At 35.4% G+C, this 23,551-nt stretch overlaps 1 protein-coding gene across 1 annotated transcript in view; it reads left to right on the top strand.

Annotated features, from left to right (window-relative positions):
• The window catches only part of LOC150085084 (uncharacterized), a 50,027-nt gene extending 26,910 nt beyond the window's left edge, over positions 1–23,117 (top strand). Inside the window, exons 8-11 of the mRNA XM_090376458.1 lie at positions 5,331–5,578; positions 11,963–12,040; positions 15,577–15,634; positions 22,767–23,117. Of these exons, the coding sequence (XP_090232584.1) occupies positions 5,331–5,578; positions 11,963–12,040; positions 15,577–15,634; positions 22,767–23,117 (735 nt within the window). The remainder of the gene's footprint in view (positions 1–5,330; positions 5,579–11,962; positions 12,041–15,576; positions 15,635–22,766) is intronic.
• The last annotated feature ends 434 nt before the right edge of the window (positions 23,118–23,551 follow it).

Here is a 23,551-nt window from a genome sequence, read left to right as displayed (position 1 = left end):
ATAAACTATACATTAAATTAACTTTCTACAAATTATCAATGATTAAAAAAAAAACATTTCTGCAGGTTTCTTCATACTGCTGACTGTCCTGGTCCATGGAGCTAATTCCTTCATATCCTGAGGACCAAGACAGTCACTAGTAAAAAGAAATATCCATTTCGAAGTATTTAGCACAGTAAATAGCTTTAGGCCAATGAGATAGCATCCATTGTGCCTACTACCAGGTTCATGCATTATACCCGGATGCTGCATTACTGATAAGAATAATACTTGGCATAGAGACTGACTACTATTCATTCCTTGTTTAACAAGCTACCCTATCTATATATTGTTAATTTGGTGACCAAATTAAACTGCAGGTACTGGACAAGGTAATCAATGCACTTGCAAAAAGTCAGTAAGTAAATAAAAAAACACTTTTGCAGTTAGAACGATGCTGATGTGTTAGGGCACAGAATTCAAGACTTTGGAAGTGTGCTACAGGGATTTGGCATCATTTGTCCTCAAAGAAGTCCAATCCATGTAGGTGGTTTCAGAAACCACATTGCAAGTACTGCTCCAGAAACTCTTCCAGCTGTTCTGTAGGATTAATGTCAGGTAGTTGGGAGCTCCATGACAGATTGATAACTTCATGAACCACAGCTTGACAGTATAGCAGGGATATGCAACCTTTTCATACTTGTGTCCCCTAAATTTAGATGACAGTGATATGTGACCCCTGTCTATTTGCCTAGGGAACAATTTAAAAATATGTCATTTATAGGTTTTGAATAGTATTTATTATATTTATACGATGAAGATGATACAGTATAAAGAATAGAAAGACAAAAAACAGAAGAATAGAAACACACACTCACTCGCACTTCATTGTCCATGCATTTAAAAAAAATGTCAGATATATGAAACAGACTAACAAGTTTCAGTAACAAGTACAATAACAACCATCGTAGGCAGAAGATAATATCAGAAGGCTTATCCCAGTTGTTCAACTACATTTTATTTATTTTATCATATTGCATGGCATTGTAGGAACTACAATGGGGTTGCCAAGAAGTGTCACCAATTAAAGAATTTTGGAAATAAATAAGCCCCAAACATAATATTTTTATCATTTAGCATGCATTGCAGGTCCTACAATACATAATACTTTTATCATATCACACAACATTGTGTGATATGATAAAACTTTGAAAAACATTGAACTACAATGTCACACGATATGGTTTCTTTTTCAACATTTCTTAATTGGCAGTCCTCCCTTGTGACCCCTCAAACTTCTTTTGCAATCCCCAAGGAGGTCAGAACCCCCAGGTTGCACATTTCCTGCAATAAAGGACCCATGGGCACTGGCAGCGTGATGCAAGTGCACCACCTTTTTTAATGGCGAAGTAATAGGCAATTTTTAATATTTTGATTAATTTATTGAACAATTAAAATAATACAAATTTTACAAAAAAAAAATAATAATTCAAATAATTAATCAAAACAAGAACAAAATTAAAATAACTCTTTCAAAACAGAATTAGATCCCATTAATTTTCGTCATTATCTTTAAATAAAAATTGCAATCTTCTCGGCTTCTCTGCAAATATAGTTGCATTTATAAAATCTTCATTGCCAATGACGAAATTTTGCACATTTTTCTTTTTTCACTCTGCCTGAATGCACTCACAGCCTGTGCAGTACTTTCTCCCACTGGTCAAGAAACATTGTTTCGGCTGTACGCATAAATCAGTCAAACTTGACTTAATTAAGATATTGCATGAATTCGAAAATTTGGTGAACACAAAATTTCTTCCCACATGCACCCCCTTCAGTCTGCATGAGTGGCACAGTGATATTGTCATCGTCCTCCCCACACAGAGCGGAAAAAGACCCAGGTTCGAATCCTGTTGATGACACAAGGAAATTTTATGGGTATTTTTCACTCCATGGCTGAGTTAGTCAGTCTCAGGCATAGATAGCAAGGTTTTTTCCCAGAAATAGTTTTTTTCGGCCAGCAAAACAGGCAAATTGACCAGAGAACACACACAATTTACAGACACAATACATATGGGTATATGTAATAACTTACTGGGTGATCATAATGTAATACAGAAGAACGTCAATTATCCAAACTAATTCAGACCAGGGTAGGTTCGGTTAATCAAATAGTTCGGATAATCAAACATACATGAGAATACTCAGTTTATATGAAACAAAGTGTAATTAGGCCTACAATTAAATTATTGTACGCAAGGTTATTGCTACTGTATTTTGAAATATGAAGTATTATAGAAAATTGATTTAGGAAATGGTTTGTAAATAATAACCAAAACGTTTTGAAGAAACAATGTATATTATATATTACATTTATTTTGAGCTTACCTAGTTGTTTTACATGGTTTCAACTATAAATCACACTTTTTTTAACATAAACAGAAATAAACAAACACAAGTAATTGCACACTTATAATCTTATTTGTGTAATTTGTGAAAATTTATTTTTTAAAATATGTAATCTTGAATTTTCCTTTAAACCATGTGAGATTGTCTTTTTTTCGTGGTGAGGTCTCATCCTCTTTAATAGCAATATTTTCAGAGACTGAGCATTCAGACAGTTTCTCACACCATGCCATTGCAGTTTCTAGCCAGTGAAGGCCTGTGCATGAGCAGGTCCGCTCCCTCTTCTTCTTCGTCATCAGAATTATCTTGGTTAAAGTCAGCACGTCCTTCATCCTGGACTAAAGCAACAATTTCTTCTTTGGTTAAAATATGGATAACCAGGATCATTTGCACTGTTGTTTAAGCATGCCTCTGCATCATCTTGCTCACACTCGGAAAACCCGGGAATCCCTTGAAATAAAGTTACAATCTCACCTATTGTCTTCATTCAAATCTTGCACTTGTGACCATCTCTTTGGCAGCACCTCAAAGTTTATGCCATGCCTTTTTCAGATTTCTCTCTGACATTTCAGGCATCTGCTAACATGTAGCAACAATCCTTATGTTGAGCTTCTTTGAAAACTCAACCATGCTCTCTTCATCTCCCTCTGGTAGCAGCAAGCGACACTAACTTGTTTTTTGTGCATCTTTTTTAGTTTTTCTATAACAATTTGATCCATTGGTTGCAGCAAAGCTGTAACATTTGGTGGTAAAAACCTGACAATGAAGTTATTGTCAATTGAATTCATTTTTTCAAGAGGGTGGGATGGTGCATTATCGATAATAAACAAAACTTTTCCAGCTTTACCCTTATTTTCTCGATGCCTCTTCACACTTGGGATAAAATCTTGGCTAAACCAATCCATTAAAACGGAATTCATCCAAGCATTTTTCTGTCCTTTATATTGTACTGGTAGGCACTTTACACCTTTAAAGCATCTTGGATTTCCCAATCATCAAAAATGGTAAAACATGCTGTCCACTTGCATTTGTACCCACCATAACTGTAACATGCTGTTTGTTAGCTTTGAAACCAAGAGCAGCCATTTCACGTTGTGATGCAAGTGATTTATGAGGGAGCAACTTCCAATTAAGACCAGTTTCATCTGCATTGTAAACGTCATCCTTGGAAAACCTTCTTTCTCTGCCATTTTCAGAAAAGACTCTTTAAAAGCTTCTGCTTCTGGGACATCACCTGATAAAGCTTCTCCTTGAATTTCAAGCTCCCTTATACCATGGCAAGATTTGAAATTTTTCAGCCATTCTGTACTGGCTTTAAATTCAGATGGGCTTTTAAATTTTTATTTAACTGTAATGCTTTTTTGCATAAAAGAGGTCCAGAAATAGGTTTATCTCTCTTTTGTAGAAACCATAAATAAACAGTGTCTTCTAATTTCTCATCACTAGCTTTTTTCATAGTTTTCCTTTTTTTTGAGCCATGTTCATTGTCCAACTTTGAATTAAACTTCAAAATTTCATTTTTTTCCCTGCTCTTTATGTCAGATATGGTTACTTTACCAATGTTAAAAATCTTAGCAAGAGATACACTGGTTTCGCTCTTTTCTTGTCTTCAATTGACAACATGTTGTGGTTTCTTTTGCCTGTAGATGCCATTATTAACACAAAGGGGCAAAGTATTTAAATTAAAAAGCAAAATGACACAATATTTCACTCTGAAATGGCCACGAACAAAAACTTGAACATTGAGTGATTAGAAACAAAACACCTGAAATAACCTCACACTGCAGTAACTTGCAGCAGACTGAGTAAAAGCTAATCGCCCCCTACCCATCATACTTCCGAGCTCATAACAGACAGCTGTACAACAAATAAACAAGGTCACGGGAGACTATCCTGGGTCCATACAGTAGTTAAAGCCAACATTTGATTTTTAACTTCTGTAATTTTTGGGGAGGGGGCTGCAGTGGTTTGGATAATCAACATTCTACTGTAGTTTTTTTTTTTTTTTTTTTTTTTGCCCCACCTTTCAAAATATTCTGCCAGTGCCCATGATAGGACCCTCTGAAGTATAGAACTATCATTCTGGGACAAGCCTTCCCTGGATAGAACTCACCCATTAAACTGCTGCAGAATTTCTGTGTATCAAGGTACATTTACCAGGCCATGCTAGGTAAATGTGCCCAACATCTTATGGAACCACCTGAACTTTTGACTGTTAGGTGTAGGCAATCCATAAAATGTAGCTTCTTCAGCTTTCACCACATGAATGCATCCAGTCACTGTGAAATCAGCAAAGGATGATTCATCATATCATATTCTGTCACTGCTAAGCAATCTACAGTCTATAACCCTTTGCACCACTGGTGGCACACATTTTGTAACTGGCAGGTATAATGAACAAATGAACAATATGTGCAGTTACCTTTCAGCCATTTTTGTGAAGACAGGTTACCCATAACACACATTAAATTCTGCACACAATCCACTGTTGCTTGTCTGTTTCCCTTCACAACTAGACTAATGATTAACATTCATCATTAGTCTAGTTGATCCCTCCATGCTAACATTGAAGCAGTTGGGAGGGAAACAAAATTTTAAAATCAACTAAATGATTTGTACCTTTATGAGCATATTCTGGATTTGATCATCAGCTACAATCTAGATAGTACCACAGAGTTGATAGTGCAGGAACTTTATGGTTGACAGTACGTACGGAACCCTTAATGATGGCTATTAAAGGTAAGGCAAGAGTTTCAATTTCAGGAAAGGGAACTATTATTATTCAGCAGAATTCTGTAAATAAAATATTATCATAATTTAATTGTAATAATCATTTTATTGCATAAAATGTTGGTTTTTCTATATAAGCAACAAAACACCTTAAATATCTATATTCCAGAACAATTACAGAGGAAAAAGGTTTTATTATCATTTATTTTTTTCAGGTATATCCAAACTGGGAGGACGATGAAGATCTGCAGCAGAATCTTTACACCAGTAAAGATCTAGATAGCTCTAGTCATAAGCAATGGTTAGCAGATCAAGCCCATAGAGCACAAGCAAGGAAACAAGTATGGTCACGAGTATTTAATCCATCTGGTTTAAAACATGTTTCTAGTCTTGATTCGGCCTTTCATGAAACTGCTACAGGAAGGCACACAGCTAACAGTAGTCCTTTGGAAACTCTTTCCAAGTAGGTGATAAATTCTTCTTTTTGCCATTTTGAAGTAGTGAATTTTTATCAGTCAACTTATTACTATCTGCATTATGAATTTAATTTAAACCAAATACTTGTATACGTTATTTTATAGAAAATAGACTAAAGCAAGCCGAAGTTTGATGCTGAAAAGACAAATTTTTTATATGACATTAACCCCTCATATTTTGCAGTAATTGCTACCAGTTTTCTCAATGTTGCACTACAGATAAAGAAAAAAAAAGAACTTCTCCAATGCCATTTATTTGTAATGTAGTGACATCCCCAGCTGGCAATTTTGATATTGTCATGTCATCAATAGGAGGCCAGTTAATCCTTCAGTGCAGAACCTGGGTTGTCACAGCTGTATTGACAAAAATACAGTTTCCTTCTATGTACAATATTAACCCTTTCAGTAGTGTGTTTACTACAAATTTGCTGCAGGAGACCATCCATGTGGTCCCCTGCAACAAATTTTTGATAGCAGTTTTGTGGTTGTTCATAGAAGTTTGAAATTTTATAAAAATGAAAACTTTGTACATAAATGATTTTATGATTTTAAAATATAATGTGTTCTTATTTTGACTTTATTGCCCAATACTAGGATCAAGAATGAAATCAGAATTTTAAAAATTGTAAACAAAACCCATCATTACTTTTTTGATGCAGTATTATCTTCTTCATCTTTTTTGTATTACTTGATATAGTTTTATCAAATTCTGGTTCTGAATTGTACAAATATTCTTTAATTTCAGCTTTCCTAAGTGCAAATTGCACAAATGGAGTCAACGGGTGCAATATTCTGCTGTGATTTTCAAACTATATTTATGCTGCCATTTATTAATGGCAACATAAATATAGTTTTTTGGCCTACGGAAGGCCGCCGTAGCCCAGTGGTCAGGCGCGCTGGTGAAAAAGTACACGTGCCTTGAGTGACCGGGGTTCAAGCCCGTGACTGCTAAACACAGTGCTGTTTCTTGTATTCTGTCTATCTTGTGAACTTCTCTGACTGTTTGGTCGTCCCGGAGTATAAACAGAAAATTTATTTATTTATTTATTAATTATAAATTGTGTCCACAATTAGTTGGAAACATAGATAAGAGGTGGTAGCACATAATATAAAATTTCTGGGTAAATTGTATGTAAATGGACACTCCGTTTGAAGCAATCTTTGGCACATGGATCTTTGTATGTCCCAGTACATGCATGCAAAACATAGATCTGTGTGTGTGTATTTACACATGTACTGCTGAACAGATTAATGTATGTGTGAAAAGAAACATGTATCTTAGACATTGAAACACATAGGGGATTGTTGCAGCAGAAGCCAAGGAACAAAGGTCAGCTGGATAGTTCCCTATGGGAGGAGGGAACTGCATAGGTTATCTATTTCCTTTTCTTTTATTAATTATTTATTTTTTAAAATTTTTTTCTCATTATTATTTTATTATTTTATTTTTTTTGGCTGGTGCAACATAAGCCGTAGGCTTCCTTGCACCATGTGGCCTTTGCTAATACTAATATTAATACCACCATAAATTATAAAAGTCTTTTATATATAATAGTTTTTGCAGGCAGCCTACTGGAATAGTCTATTACACTGAACACTTACTGATACCTTAAGAGGCATCTGATCAGCTAGTTCATTTAGTGTGTGTGTGTGTGTATATATATATATATATATATATATATATATATATATTTATTGGATGTGCTGTCAAGACAACATTATATTTAACAAGCTATACTCTCAAAACGTAAGGACTACTGGACCTTGCCATGATGCCTATCATAAATTTAGACTATTCATATTGTGCGAAAGAAGAAATGGGGAAATGTTGATTATTTGCTTCTGCATTTCCCCATGAATTTAATCAATTCATGCAGTGTTCCCCCTCCCCACTCAATTTTTACCTCATTTTTTTTTTTTTTTTTAAGAAAACTCCAAACACGAAAGATATTAGAACCTATAGTACTTAGTACCGTGCATGGGTTGGTTGAAAAAAAACGAAAGAAGATATTTGTTGACATTAGACTTGAACTTCTGTAGACTGTAATTTTTAGGAAATACGTATGAAGCAAGGTTGTCCTAGAAAACGGCAGTTGAATGAATAAACAAGAAAGATGAAAAGTTGGTTCTGTGAGTTTGAAGTTGGACAGTAAATGGATGTTGGCTGGTGGCAGCACGTGTTTGGACCATTTTGAAATAGAGTGGGAATTATAGAAGCCAATTCAGAAGAACAGTGCTCATGGAAGTATCTGTACAAAAGGCATACAGCAGAAACAGTACGTCTATGAGACAGAGAGTGGAGAGATTCTATTAGAGATGAGTCATTAATTAACCTAACTATCCTTTTCTGAATAGAATCTGGAAGCGTGAGCGAGGGTTTGGGGACACCGCCCCAGATGTGGGAACAATATTCCATAGTAGGACGAATTTGAGATTTGTACAGAGTGACCAGCTGTTTGGAAGAAAAGTAACACCAAGAGCAAAAGAGAAAACCAAATTTTTTAGATGCAGAGGAAGCAATATTTGTAATGAGCTTGTGCCAAGAGAGATTAGAAGTCAGGGTAATCCCCAAAAGAGATATCATTTTGCCTAGAAATCGGAGTGTCACCAAAGATAAGCATAGGAGCAGAAGAATACTTTTTGCGAGATATAACACAAGACTTAGTAGGACTGAAATCAACTAAGTTGTCATTGCCTCACTTGGAGAATTACCTGGAGAGCGGCATTTAAGGAATTGGTAGCAGATATTCGAGAAGTTGAAGCTGATTGAGCAGGGCAAGGTTTCTCAAAATGGAAAGTGGAATACAATGTGCTATCATTGGCAAAACTATGGATAGGATTTCCATACAATGGAAGAAGGTCATTAATATACAAAAGGAAAAGAGTGGGGGAAAGAACTGAACCTTGAGGGACATCAGCATTAGTGGAGAAGTTAGAAGAGAGAGAGCCATCTACCATCACCCTCAGTGAGTGGTCAGAGAGAAAACTGGATAACCAATTACAAAAAACAGTTGGCAAACTATAAAATGGAAGCTTGTTTAGAAGACCTTTATGCCAAACACAATCGAAAGCCTTTCAGATGTCAAGAGCAAATGCTTGTGTTTCACCAAACTTTTCCTTTGAATCTGTCCATAAATGGGTAACATAAGCTAGAATATCACCAGTGGATCCACACTGACGGAATCCATACTGGCGATTGTTGATCAGATGGAAGGTTTCTAAATAGTTTGAGTTGGTGGTTAATTGATTTCTCTATTACTTTAGAAAGAGTAGAAGTAATTGTAATGGAACGATAATTGGATGGGGGGGGATTTGTCACACTTTTTATGAACTGGCTGGAAATGAGCAAATTTCCAAGCAGAAGGAAAAACACCTTTGGAATAAGAAAGTGAAAAAGGAGTAAGTTCAGGAGCACAGGTTTTGAGAACAAGAGGAGAACAGTGCCTGTGGAAGTATCAGGATCTGGAGCTTTCTTAGCATCAATTCATCATCACTTTGACGGAAGACCACAGGAGGCATTGAATGGAATGTGTTGGGAACGGCGGGAGGTGTTTTACCAAGTTCATTAATACATGAGTTGGAAGAAAAATGGGATCTACATGAGTGTATCATGAATAATCAAATTAATGGAACAGATTGTAGCCAAAGAGTATAAACCTTCCAAGAATGCTTCCTAATTCATTCATTTCACAAATATACACAATGTCAGTTCTGATCTGAATTATTTTCTTCTAAAATCTGCCAAAGACTCAATAAACTGTTTCTGACAAAATTTGAATGATTAGTTCCCTCAACTATACCTTGTTTCATTTATTCTAATTGTTCATTCTGATTCTTTCTGCTTTAATGGTAGTGTATATGCATTCTCTGATATTCTGTGTCAAAGACATCCTAATCTGGAACCTCCTCTGGTAGACTCTTTTCGTCCCCCTCCATTAAATTAAAATTTTGCCTTTATCACTGACCAGGCCTTTTTTTTTGTTTTGATTTTTGAGAATAATTTTACTCTAATGTTGATCATTTGAGTCAAAATAATAAGTTATCATTTAAAAGCATTTATGTGCAAACTTGATGAAAATAAGACATTATGTGATTTTCATAATGAATTGCTTAACTGTTCATAAATTAATATGAAATATAACACTAATTAAACCATAAATTTCATTATGTACATTAACTAAGTTAAACTTCCACACAATAGAGCTACTTTTTAATTGATGACATTTCTAGATTCCAAACCCTGTGATCAGGCCTACTTGGAAAACACCAAAAGTTGAGATTTGACTGTATCTTTTACCATAGAAGAAAAATCCGGGCCCAAAGATGGATTTCCATAACCCACCAGTAGTTTAGAAATCCAAAATTTAGGAAAGTTTATTTACTGGGTCTGTTTAGGTCATATTATTAGCATTAGTATAGGCATTTAATGCAAGAAAGCAAGCTTATGCAGCATCAGCCAAAAAAAAAAAAAAAAAAACCACTTCCACTTCACCCCTCTGCTCGTTCAAAATACCTGTCCAGTTGAGCCTTAAACTTATTTAGGCTATCAACTTCCACGACAAGGGATGGAAGTCTGTTCCACCAACCAACCACCCGCTGGCTAAAGGCAAATTTCCGCACATCTATCCTACATCTGTCTTTCCTCAATTTGAATTTATGCCCTCTCAGGTGATTATTCTGAGCAAGAGGAAGAATCCCATCAGCATTGAGCATGCTCAAACCATTCAAGGCTTTATACACCTCTATCAGATCACCTCGCTGGTGCCTAGTCTCCAGACACTGTAATTTGCAAAACTTAAGCCTTTCTTCATAAGAGCACCCCTTTGTTCCATTCACTAATCTTGTTGCCCTTCTCTGTACTTGTTCCAGCAGCTGTACATCCTTCTTGAAATGAAGCCTCCAGACCTGTATACAGTACTCTAGGTATGGCCTGACCAGTGCCTTATACAAGGGAATAATCACCTCCTTATCCCTGCTAGAAAAATTCCTATATATCATTGACAATACACCATGAGCTACTCTTGCAGCCCATCTGCACTGCTCACAGAACTTCATATCTGCCTGCACAACCACCCCCATGTCCCTTTCATTCTCTACCACTGTCAGTGTAGTACCACAGAGTTAATACGTTGCTCTGGGGTTGCTGTTTCCCATGTGTAGTACTTTACATTTGTCAATGTTAAACTTCATTTGCCACCTCTCAGCCCATCTGCTCAACCTTTCCAGATCCTGTTGCAGCAGCATAGTGTCAGTAGTGTCCTTGACAACCCTGCCTACCTTTGTATCGTCTGCAAACTTGGACATTAAGCTTGATATACCATCATCAATATCATTTATGAATACAGAAAACAATAATGGACCCAGCACTGAGCCCTGAGGGACTCCACTAATAACATTAGTCCACGATGAGCAGTGTCCATTGATTACCACTCTCTGTCTTCTCCCTCTCAGCCACCCCTTTATCCACAGCAGCACTTTGCCTCCAATGTCACACTGCTCCAATTTGTGCAGCAGTCTTCCATGTGCAACAGTATCAAAAGCCTTTCTAAGATCCAATTATATAATATCAAAGTTATTCCCTGCATCCAGTTCCTTTGTGACTGCATCATAGTATCCAATCAAATTGGTCAGGCAAGACTTCCCCTTAACAAAACCATGCTGTGTCCGAGCTATAACTGAAGTATTGATTAATCCTTTCATACCAATAAACTAATTAAATATTTTGCATGGTGAAGTGTCTTTTTATTAAATATTGTTTAAAAATTCCAAAAGGAACTTCTTCCACAGAGGCCGGCCATAGGTGTCAGAATCTCCCTACCCAGAGCCCACAGACATTCAGAAAACTGGTAAAACAGTTAAAGGTTAAATGAACTTGAGAAGTTTTGTAATTACTTTCATTTTCTTTCAGTGCTAAGCCAAAGAATTTATGGTTATTAAGTGGAATTGTATCTGTCAGTTGTATAGTGCTGTAGTGTAGTATTTACTTGATACACCAGGCTTAAATAAACAGACAACTGTGTTCATTATTATATCTCCTGCATTGAGAACAGAAATGTTACTAACATAAGCCTTACTGTCTAGAGATAAATCTGATTCATTGTCCTGCTTGCAAAGCTGAGTATTAAATCGTAATTCAGTCATCTATTTGTGAATTCCTTATGCAAATTATTGCACTCCTTTACCACTTATTCATTCTTACTTTTGTTGACAGTTATACCATAACAAATTAAAAGATATGTTGAGAGTATTAATCCTATAAAATCTAGTATATAATCTGAACTTATTTCATACCAAAGATATAAGATATGTGTAATTCATTAAATAAAAATGCTTGCTAATTGATGTAATTATATAGTCACTTTTCTTTGCAGAGGAGAAGAAGAAAGATATTTAAAGTTCATTAGTGATGTTACAGAAGATATACTAAACAAGGGTATCTTTACAGATAGGTATTTATTTGACTTTGTTTATTATGATTAATATTTCTGAAGCATCTTCGTGCACTTTGTGAACGTCGTATTTTAAATGATAAATTTAACATTAACTTAGTATCTAATTCAGAAAGATTGATATTAACTTATAAAATAAGTGGTGCTTAAAAGCTAAGGAAGTGAACATAAAAAAAAAATTTACAAGGCTCATGGGATAGAATTTTTCTCAGTGTGATCTGTGCTTGTTAACAGGAAAAAATGCTTCTACAGGAATGCGAAACACTTTAGCATTAGCATTAGTAGAGGCATATGATGCAAGAAAGCAAGATTTATACAGAATCAGCCAAAAAAATAAAAAAAAAAAAACACTTCCCATTCCACTCATCCATTTGCTCCAGATGTTTGTCTACTTCTGCCTCAATTTTATTTAAGCTGTCAACTTCTACAACAACTGATGGAAGTTTGTTCCAGAAATCAACCACCCTCTGGCTAAAGACAAATTTCTGCACATCTGTTCTACAACTGTCTTTCCTCAATTTGAATTTATGAGATATGAATTTATGACACTTAAATAGAAAGGGTGCAAGAATATTTGCTGATGCTATCGAGGCAGTGTTGGATGGGTCAGAAAACTGCTAGCTTGGAGGGAGGATACACAGACTAATAAATCAACAATAGCTGCAAGTCAAGGTGAAAGTGATTCTTGTAATGCTTCTACTGGAATGAACAGTAGCTTTCAAAGCAAGGTGCTGGGGATTTCAAGGACTGCTGGGAATCATCATGAAACAAGTAAATACATAGGCTGTTTTACTGTAACCAAGATACTGGTACTGGTGCACATAAAAAACTGGGGTACAAATTGGAGCAGTGCAATGTTAAGGGCTTGATGAGTCTGGGGTTGGGTTGGATTTGGACCTTTGGCTGTGATCCTGGCACGTCAGATCGCTCATGTGCTAAGAACACATTAAATTATTTTAAAGCAGTTATTATACATTTTTAAAGTTGATCTTACTTGGGGAGTATGGTGCAGAAGTCATCCTATGAAGAAGTATTGAGGTAAACTCTTGTGTATTTTTGAGTATTGACAAAACATAGGATATACTGAGCCGTAGTAGCTCTTAGTTTCAAAATAGATCTCTGTGAACAGAAATACAAACAGCCAAACATCACAGCAGTGAGTTTCAGAGATGGTAAATATAATTTTAGTGAACAGTGAACCCTACTTTTTGCACTTGTGCTGTGAGAGTTGGCAACAGCTGTAATGGGCTGAGAGGTGGAGGTCAGTGAAGGTTTCATCATATCCCAAATGAGTTCAGTAGATGAGAGATCTGATGAATGTGCACATCAGAAAGTTATTGTCAAGAGTTATGAAATTTATATGTGGGTGAGCACTGTTCTGCTGAAAAATAGCATTTGGGGTGCAATGCAGAAAGGGCAGGAGCACCAATTTTATAAAAGTTTTAGCACAATGCCTTGCTATCAAAGTGCTATTAGTAATTTCACTTTGACAGCAAGACATTAGAGGTGAACAGCTATTGTAACTAATGACCCCCCATATCATGATTCCAGGTGTTAGCGACTATGCTGCTTCCTGATGCAGGCTGAATTTACCTCTCTTCCTGACACATCTCCAGATGTGCAAATGACTATCACTGGATTCCAAACAGAAAAGTGATTTGTACTAAAGATGACACAATACCATTCTTATCACTAAGCAGTTCTCTCCCTGCCACGGCAGTTGCTGATGGGATGTTGTCAGAGATAGATGAGGCAATGGATGATGAGAATGCAGTCATCTGTCAACATTGGAATCTGTCAGATTTCCAACATTGGAAATCTGACAGTAGTAGTAGTAGTACTACTACTAAACAGGAAACAGATTGTGTGATAAATCTGTTTCCTGTCACTAGTTGATGGATCCATTGATCCTCCCAGTCTTATGTTCTTCTGATGCCACCATAGCCCTAGCAGTGTGTTAGGGTACTTTCCTGTACCTATTGTTGCTAACAGCATCCACGACTCTTTCAGCATCAAGTTGCAGATGAATGGTGATTTGCCACATTGATCATTAAGTTTCTGAAAATCCAATGATTGAAAACCATTCAAGTGTACATAATGTCACTTTATGTGTTTAAAGGCATTGCACACTCTTAAATGGTCATTCACTCACCATTTTGTTTGCCTGCTAATAGTATATCCAAGTTTTATAGCACCTTCAGATTCCTATGTCAGGTCAGTAATAGACAAATTATTGGATGTTCTGCTGCACCAATCAACTTAACATGCTAATCACTTACATCTACATATGGCACAATGTTGTTTTTAGGTTTCAGATAAATCTGTCCATTCTTTCTATGTGGAGCAGTTTCAGTGAGACAGTGAACAAATAAAATTAAACCAGTATTTGTCATTAATAAAAATAAATAGTTACACAATTTTTTATAAATTGCAAATCCAGTAACTAGTTCCAGAACCTCCTGTATTCCTTGTTCATTGCTCACATCAGTTTCAAGATGTCGTCATATGAATATATCAAATACATTTTTTGGATAATTCTTTTAGGTGAAGAGCAAAATGAGGGAAGGAAAAAATCAATCTAAAGTGACCAGGTGACTGAATGTGACCTGCAACACCGTAAGTAGACCTTTGGAACCAGTTCCAAAACAACTTGAAAGTATGTCAGAGATTGTCTTTTTTTGCCTCCATACAAGGATTTCTATCATCTTATCCTAACTTCAAGTCATTCCACAAAATAGCACGTTGCTCCAGAACTTGTTGGACCTACAGTGTTGCTTGTATCCAGAAGATATATCATCTATTAAAGAAAGCTTCATGAGATGGGTCTCTTTGCACAGTGACTAGTCATTTGTTTCCTCTTGACTCCTATACACAAAAGGGCTTATTTAAATTGACGTTGATGGCAAGTCAACTGGATTAAAGAACAGTAGATCATGGTACTCTTCACTGATTGATGAGATGCAGTCTTCAGTGGAATTCTTAATGCACTTGCATCTGGAGGAAACAGGGAAGCAGATTCCATCCTGCTAACATAATTTTGAAAAAAAAAATGTTTGGAGGTGGTGGTTTAATGGTATGAGTTGGAATTTTCATGGCTGTACAGATCCCCATGAGGAACACTCATAGATATAAAGTGAATCAGTATCATGCGTGTATTGTTACCCATGGAGATTGTACACCTATATTTAGATATGTCATTTTTAATTGTTCACAAACTCATGTGTATAACCCTAATTTAAGATCATAATTTCTTGTTTATACTCTGGCAGAACTGCCAGAGGAGTTTACAGTAAATCACAAATACAATTGTTAAGCATATTTAGATGCTTAAAGATTGCATGAGCTTGGACCATGGGCTTGAACTACAGTCCACTCGAAGAGCATGGCATGGTTTTATCTTAGAAATCTGAAATTGATGCATGAACTTTCAGAATTATCTGCTTTCTATAGTTTTTTTTAAAAAAAAATTCCAATTAATTTATATTGTTTTTACATTTTTGTAAATAAAGATGTAATGTAAATAATTCAAACTGCAGAGCCATTAGAAGAGCTTTCCAGTTCCATATGCAGCTGAAACTCAAAAATCCTGATAAGGTGAGCAATATGGTTTTTTATTTTTTTTTACTGTTAGTATTAGTTGTAGTAGTAGCAAATGCTGTAAGAAAGCAGCTTATAATGCATCATCACAAAAAAAAAAAAATCCATCACCTGTCCATCTCTTCCAGTAGTATGTCTAGCTCTTTCTTGTATTTGTTCAAACTACCCACTTCCACAACAATAGATGGAAATTTGTTCCAACGATCAACCATCCATTGGCTGAAGGTAAACTTCTGCACATCTGTCCTGCAACCGTCCTTCCTCAATTTGAATTTATGCCCCATCATGTGTGTGTCATCTGAGCAATAGGAATAATACCATCAGCAGCACTGAGCATGCTCGATCCACTCAAAGCCTTAAACACCTCAATCAGATCACCTCACAGATGCTTTGTCTCCAGATCCTGCAATTTGCAGAACTGAAGACTTTCTTGGTAAGAGCACCCTTTTGTTTTTCTCACCAATCTCATTGCCCTTCTTGGCTCAGCAGATCAACATCCTTCCTAAAATGAGGCTTCCAAACCTATATGCACTACTGAAGACGTGGTATAACCATTGCCTTGTACATTTGGAATAATCACCTCCTTATCCCTGTTAGCAAAATTACTGCATAACATTAACAAAACCCATTTTATCTAGAGCAGTAACTTGTCCTTAATTTCACAGTGCTCCAATTTGTACAGCAGTTTATCCGCAACTGTACCAAAAGCTTTCCTGATATCCAAGTATATGATACCAAATTATTTTTCACATCAAGTTCCTTTGTTACTGCATCATAAATACAATTGATTAGTCAGACAAGGTTACTCCTTAAAAAACTCATGCTGTGACTGCAGTAATTGCATTTCTGTCTAGATGGTCCTGCATTACTTGTTTAACGAGTGACTCCATTATTTTCCCTGGAATAGACATTAAACTAACAAACTTGTAGTTACTTGTGTCAAACTTTGATCCCCTTTGTTAATGGGGATACATTCACATTATTTTCCCTGGAACAGAAGTTAAGCTAACACATCTGTAATTACTCGTGCACCTTTCAATCCCCTCCCCTTGTGAATTGGGGATGCATTCACACAGTCCACAGGGACTTCCCCTGAATCCAAAAATGCTCTCATATTTATGGTTAAGGGCTTTCATACCTCCTTTGCTGCCTCCATTAATATAATTAGATAGATCCCATCAACTCCATGCACCTTTCTTATGTTTGGCTTAAATTTTTTTTTTGCTTTTCCCTGAGTTATCGCATATCATTTAGCTCCCTGTTAGGATCTGATAAACTTCTGGCATACTCTCCTCTAAAGAATTCCCCACGTGTGAATGTCGATGCAAAATATATATTCAGTTTGTCAGCAACCTGAGCAGGATCATCAACAGGTAAACCATCATCATCAAGTGAACCAATGTAATTCAACCCTTTCCTTCTACTGTTATAAGTAAAGAAGTCTTTACATTCTTTGACAGAGACTTCTCATAATCTGCCTTAGCTTGCCTAACCGTCTTTGTGACTTGATTATACACTAGTTAATATCTACCATAGGCTTCTGTATCACATAATAATTTATATGCATCTCTTGCATTTTTCTTTCTCTGCTACATGTCTCACCAGTTCATCTGACATCCATTTTTTTTTTTTTTTTTTTTATGAAAACAACTGTCTAAGTCTAAGCCTAAACAGCAGCAAATTCAACCATTTAAGCTCGAACAGTATTTCTTGATAGTACAAAAAGCCTAGTAGTTTCCTGAATGCTTCCAATTTAAAATTTGTTGTTGGTAACATGATCAGTTGGTCCCATTGCATAGAATTTAAAAACTGTCTGAGACAACTGTAGTCACCCTTATGAAAGAAAAAGCCTTTTCCTTTACTCTTGACAGTACTTATATCTTTAAATCCCACATCAGTGCACTGTGATTACTGTTGATAATCATATCAAGAGTATTGCTCCCTGTTGTTGCTTCTCACACACTGCTGTAGAAAACAATCATCCTATAAATCCACAACAGTCTTGCTAGTGTGCAAGTGACCAACCCAGAATAAAGTTTAGAATAATGCTAATAATCTGCCTTTTGTTTCAACATATAATTCATAAATATATTCATAGCCTAAGTTATGTGAGACACGACTAATTAAAGGTGCGTCATATTGAATAAAAGGCTTATTCTAGAAATATTTCTTTTCGGATGGATTGAAAATTATTGAATTTTTTTTAATGTTTACTAGGGGGCTCCACCCCTGCGCACGCTTTTCTACGTAATATGTAGAGGTATGACGTAGTAAGTCAAATCTTTTCTACGTAAAAGACACCTGTTGAAATGTGCTGATTGATATCTAATCAGGATGTGACCTATGTAATTATTTACCTGTGCATTTGTAGTGCATGATATTCTCAAGGTCGAATAAATATCACTATGTAATTATTTACCTGTGTTTGCATAGGCCACTTAGGAAAAGGTCTGGCAAAAATTCAGATCTTGGGAACCACTTCCATACTTTGACTAAAAGTCAGGAAGAAGGCAATGATTGGCAGGTGCCACTCACTGTTTAGCCCCATCCCCTTTCCTCCTAGGTTGACATGCGTAGGGTGTTTATCACCCCACTTGCCATTGTTTTAAATTTGCAAATCATTTTCCGATTTTAAAACAGCATAAAGGGTGGGGATAAACACCCTACCTAAGCTAAGCACCCCCTCCTCGACGACACAAAACAATCAGAAACAAAATGCATTCACAATAATCACTCAATCACCGAACTTGACAGTGCAATCACTCTGTTCTATGACCGTGCCCACTGCATGGAGACAAGAGGTACCCAAATAATAGATTTTAGCCCACTACATAATTATTTACGTGTTTACCTAGGTCACTTAGAAAAAGGCCTTTTGCTTCGAGTTCCATAATGCGTGAGGAATACTGTTGCATCCGAAAGAGCAGGACTAAAATATTTAACTGAAATATTTACAAACTATACAAATATTTAAAATATTTACAAAATACTAAACTATTTACAAATATACAACATTCATTAATATACAAAAAACATTACAATGGAACATCAAATTTTAGACAGTGAAGCATGTACACGAGGTTGGCGAACGTTATGGAGGCAATTGTCAATAATTAATTGCATTTGAATTGATGTAATTGCCTTGCCCTCTTCTCCCATTGGCTTGAATAAATATCACTAGTAGGAAAACTTTTTTAATGTATAGAGAGAAATAATTTTTCATTTGATAAAATATAATTTATTGTATTTATTAAGGTATTGACTCTGAAAGATTAAGATATATATTTGTTTTAACGAGATTGATACCTTGGGGTGGTTTGCTAGAAGGTTGTATGATTTTATTTTGCCCTTTGCAAGCAAGGTACTAATCCCATGTTTAGTATTGTAGGGCTCAAGCATTTTACAGCCCGCAATTCTTACATAAAGCACCTTATTGACATAATTATACTGAATATTGTTAAAGAAAGGTCAAAAATGACTACTTTTAGATTTATTCACTTAAAAAAAAACTATAAGTACAGCAACTTTCATTCATATATATATATTTGTTTAGAAAACAATTTCAAAGATTATTAATTTTTGACAATGTCATATATAAGTTTCTAAAATTGGACTATTGTGAACATTCTATGCTGACTTAGATATTAGAAAGTCCAAGGACTGGAATCTGTTTAATATGGTAGTGTGTTTTGATAAATGGGGCAAAATAATATTTTATTATGCTAATAGCATAAATTAATATGTGGGATTCGTTAGAAATATTGTTGTTTGAATTCTGCTATACTGAATAGTACTTTTTAATTTTTTTTTTTTTTTAAGGAAACATGAATCTACCAGTGGTGTACACAAAATTTATTCCCTTTCTCTTAATGTTTGCCATACATCAGATTTATTTGAGGAAGTTTCAGATCATCCGACATGTTGCTGTAATGATAGTCTTCAGGGGGTACAGTAAAATTCCATTACGACAAATACCATTTTAACAACTCTTTCACTATAACAAAAATATTTCTAACATCTCAGTGACTTCCCTTATTATTAGTGCTTTGTCTCATTTCATTGAAAAAGTTTATAAAAATTCAATACAAAGAATTATTTTCAAGATCCACTTTTATATCGAAAGTAAAATATTATAGACACATTCGCTTGGAAGAAAAAATTTCAGGAATTTTCAAATATGCAGAAAAAGAATTTGGTATTATGCCTTTACTATGTTTTCCACCTTTCTGAATTATATTTATTTATTTATTTAACTCCCACAGTACGCATATTTTCACTTATGCTAAAGTTGAATTATCATACTAATGCTGGGGGGGGGGAATTAAACATTAAAAACAAAACTGACCTATTAACACCAGAAAAGTAACAATAAGTTGTATATACTATACAACTTATAAAAATAAACTTCCTTTTTTTTTATGTAAAAAAATGTACTGCAATTAACATAGAGATAAAAGGTAATACTGAAGAAATCTACGAATATTTAAAAAATACTGTTAAAAAATAGCTTGTGAAATCCTAGGCAAAAAGAACAGCCAAGGACCAAAAAAGACCTGGATTTCAGAGAAAGTAAGCGCTGCTGTAGAGGAAAAGAAACTTGCATATCAGAAATGGCTGGGTGATAGGAATGATGCATATAGGAACATTTATGTTGAAAAAAAAGAAAATAGCCAATCAGTTGGTAGTAGAAGCGAAAAGTGAAGAATGGGAAAGGCAATGCGCAACTATTAATAGCAAATTGGGCTTCAAGCAATCAGTGAAATCGTGGAAGGTCCTTAAAGACTTGAGAAAACAGAATAAACACAACACTGGTTTGCAATTAATACCTTTGAAAGACTGGATGGAGTACTATGAAGGACTTTTAAAAGAAGACCGGGAAGAGTTCAAGACGATGGAGGATTTTGGTGCAGAAGACTCGGGCTTAAAAGTTTCTATTAGGGAAGTGGAACTCCTGCTAAAGGAAGGAAGGAATGGCAAATCACCTGGACCTGAAGGAGTTTACATGGAACTTCTGAAATATGGAGGAAGAGGAGTGGCTGTTCTGATACAAAAACTGTTAAATAGTATACTGAGAGGAGAAGAAATACCGAAGAAATGATAACAGGATATATTACATCAATTTATAAGAAGGGCGATCGGAGAAGCTGTTCAAATTACAGAGGAATATGTGTCCTGAACCGGCTGTTAAAGATCCTTGGAAAATGGATCAGGAACCATTTAGAAGCCCAAATCGAGGTATCAAAAGAACAAAGTGGTTTTTCAGCCGCGAGGTCATGTATAGACCATATCTCAACAGTACAACAGATCCTTGAAAAATGCCAATCAAAAGGGAAAAAAATCTTTGATTTTCATTGATCTTGAAAAAGCATATGACAGTGTTCTAAGAAAACTTATGGGAAGCACTGAAAGAGGCAAATATTGATGGACAACTGATTAACATTATTAAGGCAATTTACCGGAATAATATATGCAGAATTAAAGTGGGATCAGCTTTGTCACCTGAATTCCACACTTCAAAAGGCTTATTACAAGGTTGTTGCATGTCACCAACACTTTTCAAAATTTATATCGACATCTGCCTAAGATCAAATCTGCCTGGTCAAAAAAATGTAATAAAATGGGATTGCCGATTAATAAGAACACTTATATTCACAATTTACTTTTTGCAGATGATCAGGTGGTGATAGCACAAGACTTAGAAGATGCAAAGTATGCATGTCATCAATTGTTTGAGGAATATAAACAATGGGGTCTAAAAGTCAATTTTAGCAAGACTGAAATGTTGTCTTCAGGGCCAGGACACGTTCTAAATATTGCAGGTTTTAAAATCAAACAAGTCGATAAATTCAAATATTTGGGATCAATCTTACAAAGTGATGGATCATCCCAAGCAGAGATCAATAAGAGAATTGCAGACGGCAGAAAGGCTATCGGCATGTTAAACTCTGTTCTGTGGAGCAAAAATATCCTAAATAAAACAAAGAAACTTATATTTCAAATGATTGTACAAAGTCTTCTATTGTATGGACCGGAAACCTGGACATTGAATAGGCGAGCAGAAAACAAATTGCTCTCCACAGAAATGGATTTTTGGAGACACTCAGCAGGAACTTCTAGAAGAGACAGAAAATGGAATGAAGACATAAGGTAAAAAATGGAAGTGAAAAAGACTATTATTGACACCATCAAAGAAAAGCGTCTAACATGGTATGGACATGTAAAATGGATGCAAGAAAACAGATATCCAAAGGCTATCCTGGAATGGATACCTCCTGGAAGAAAGAGAAGAGGAGGACATGGATGGATGGAGTACGGGAGTGCATGACAGCCCGAGGCTTAACCGACCAAGACACCTTGAACTGCACTTTATGGCGGGAAAAAATTCCGAACAAGAAATAACTTGTAGGCTGAGGAAACACTCCTCTTGAAGAAGATTAAGATACGTTGCAAGCAATAAAACAAATCACTGACTAACTTTAAAACTTTTATCCCAAGGTGAACAGTCAGAGAGAAAACTGGATACCCAATTACAAAAAACAGTTGACAAACCATAAGATGGAAGCTTATTTAGAAGACTTTTATGCCAAACACAATCAAAAGCCTTTGAAATGTCAAGAGCAACTGCTTCAGTTTCACCAAACGTTTCCATTGAATTTGTCCATAGATGATTAATTTAAGCCAGAATATCACCAGTGGATCGACACTGATGGAATTCATACTGGCAATCGTTGAAAATATGGAAGTTTTCTAGATAGCTTAAGAGTTGGCAGTTAATTGATTTTTCCATTACTTTAGAAAGAGTAAAAGTAAGTGCAGATTTGGCACCTTTTTTAGGAATCCAGAAATGTCACCTATAAATATTAGTGAATCGACTCACTCAAATTAATATTACATTGCCACCTTTTAATTCAGTAAACTTATTAAAACTCATATGGGTTAATAAATGTTTTTTATTTTGTAATTTTAGTAAGTTCCCATACTACTTTTTTTTTTTTCCCCTTCTACCAATGTAATCTGCAATAGTTTTTCCTAAATATATATTAGTAATGTTATTTATTTTGTTGATGTATTCTTTTAACTGTGATTTTTTTTTTTCCTTTTTTTTTTTTTTTTTTTTGTATCTTTGTAGGAAAAGATGCGACATCTTCTTGATCAGATATTGGAAGATCTTTGTATAGATAACGAAGAAGAGGATTTTAAGGATATTTTCAAGTCTAGTGTATCTGTGCATGCCAACAAAACATCATTGGGAAGTAGCCCACCAGAAAAAGAAAACTTCTGTCGATTACCCAGCAGCAATAATGCAACCGAAGACAGTCTTGAGTCTAGAGAAAGTAGTAGTAGTGTACAGAAGTATAATAATGATAGCGAAAACTTACAAAGTGAAGAATACAAAACTGAGCATGATACAAATGAAAATACATCTCAAAACAGTGAATATAATTCAGACTTGCCTTCAGAGAGAATTGAAGTTTCTTGACCTTAACTGAATGTATTATATATTATTATGTCTGCCTGTAAATATATTACATTTGTGTAATAATAATTTATACAGTATATTGGGGGAGGGATCAAAATGTATAATAAAGCTTTATACTTTTAATGTCCTCTTTTATAATAATTTGCTAAACCTACAATTAATTTTTTTTTTTTTTTTTTTTTATCTAGGGTCAATCCCTTTCCTTTTAGAGTTAACACAGGTCAAAATTCTTTGCCTTTATGACTCGATTGCAGACTATTTCAGATTTACTGTAGGCTTCTGTATCATGCAATAATTTGTATGCATCCCACATTCTTCTCTGCCGTGACTCTCATCAATACTTTTGACTTCCCTAAGCCCTGAACAGCATCTCTTAATTGGTAAAAACAGCAAGGTAGCTTCTATGATTACATCCCTGAATGCTTTCCATTTAG

Source organism: Mastigoproctus giganteus, chromosome 6, assembly GCF_048544385.1.
Source record: "Mastigoproctus giganteus isolate SK-2022 chromosome 6, ASM4854438v1, whole genome shotgun sequence".
NCBI classification, from domain to species: Eukaryota; Metazoa; Arthropoda; class Arachnida; order Uropygi; family Thelyphonidae; genus Mastigoproctus; species Mastigoproctus giganteus.
Note: the sequence above shows the minus strand (reverse complement) of the source record. Positions and strands in the feature narration are given on the sequence as shown.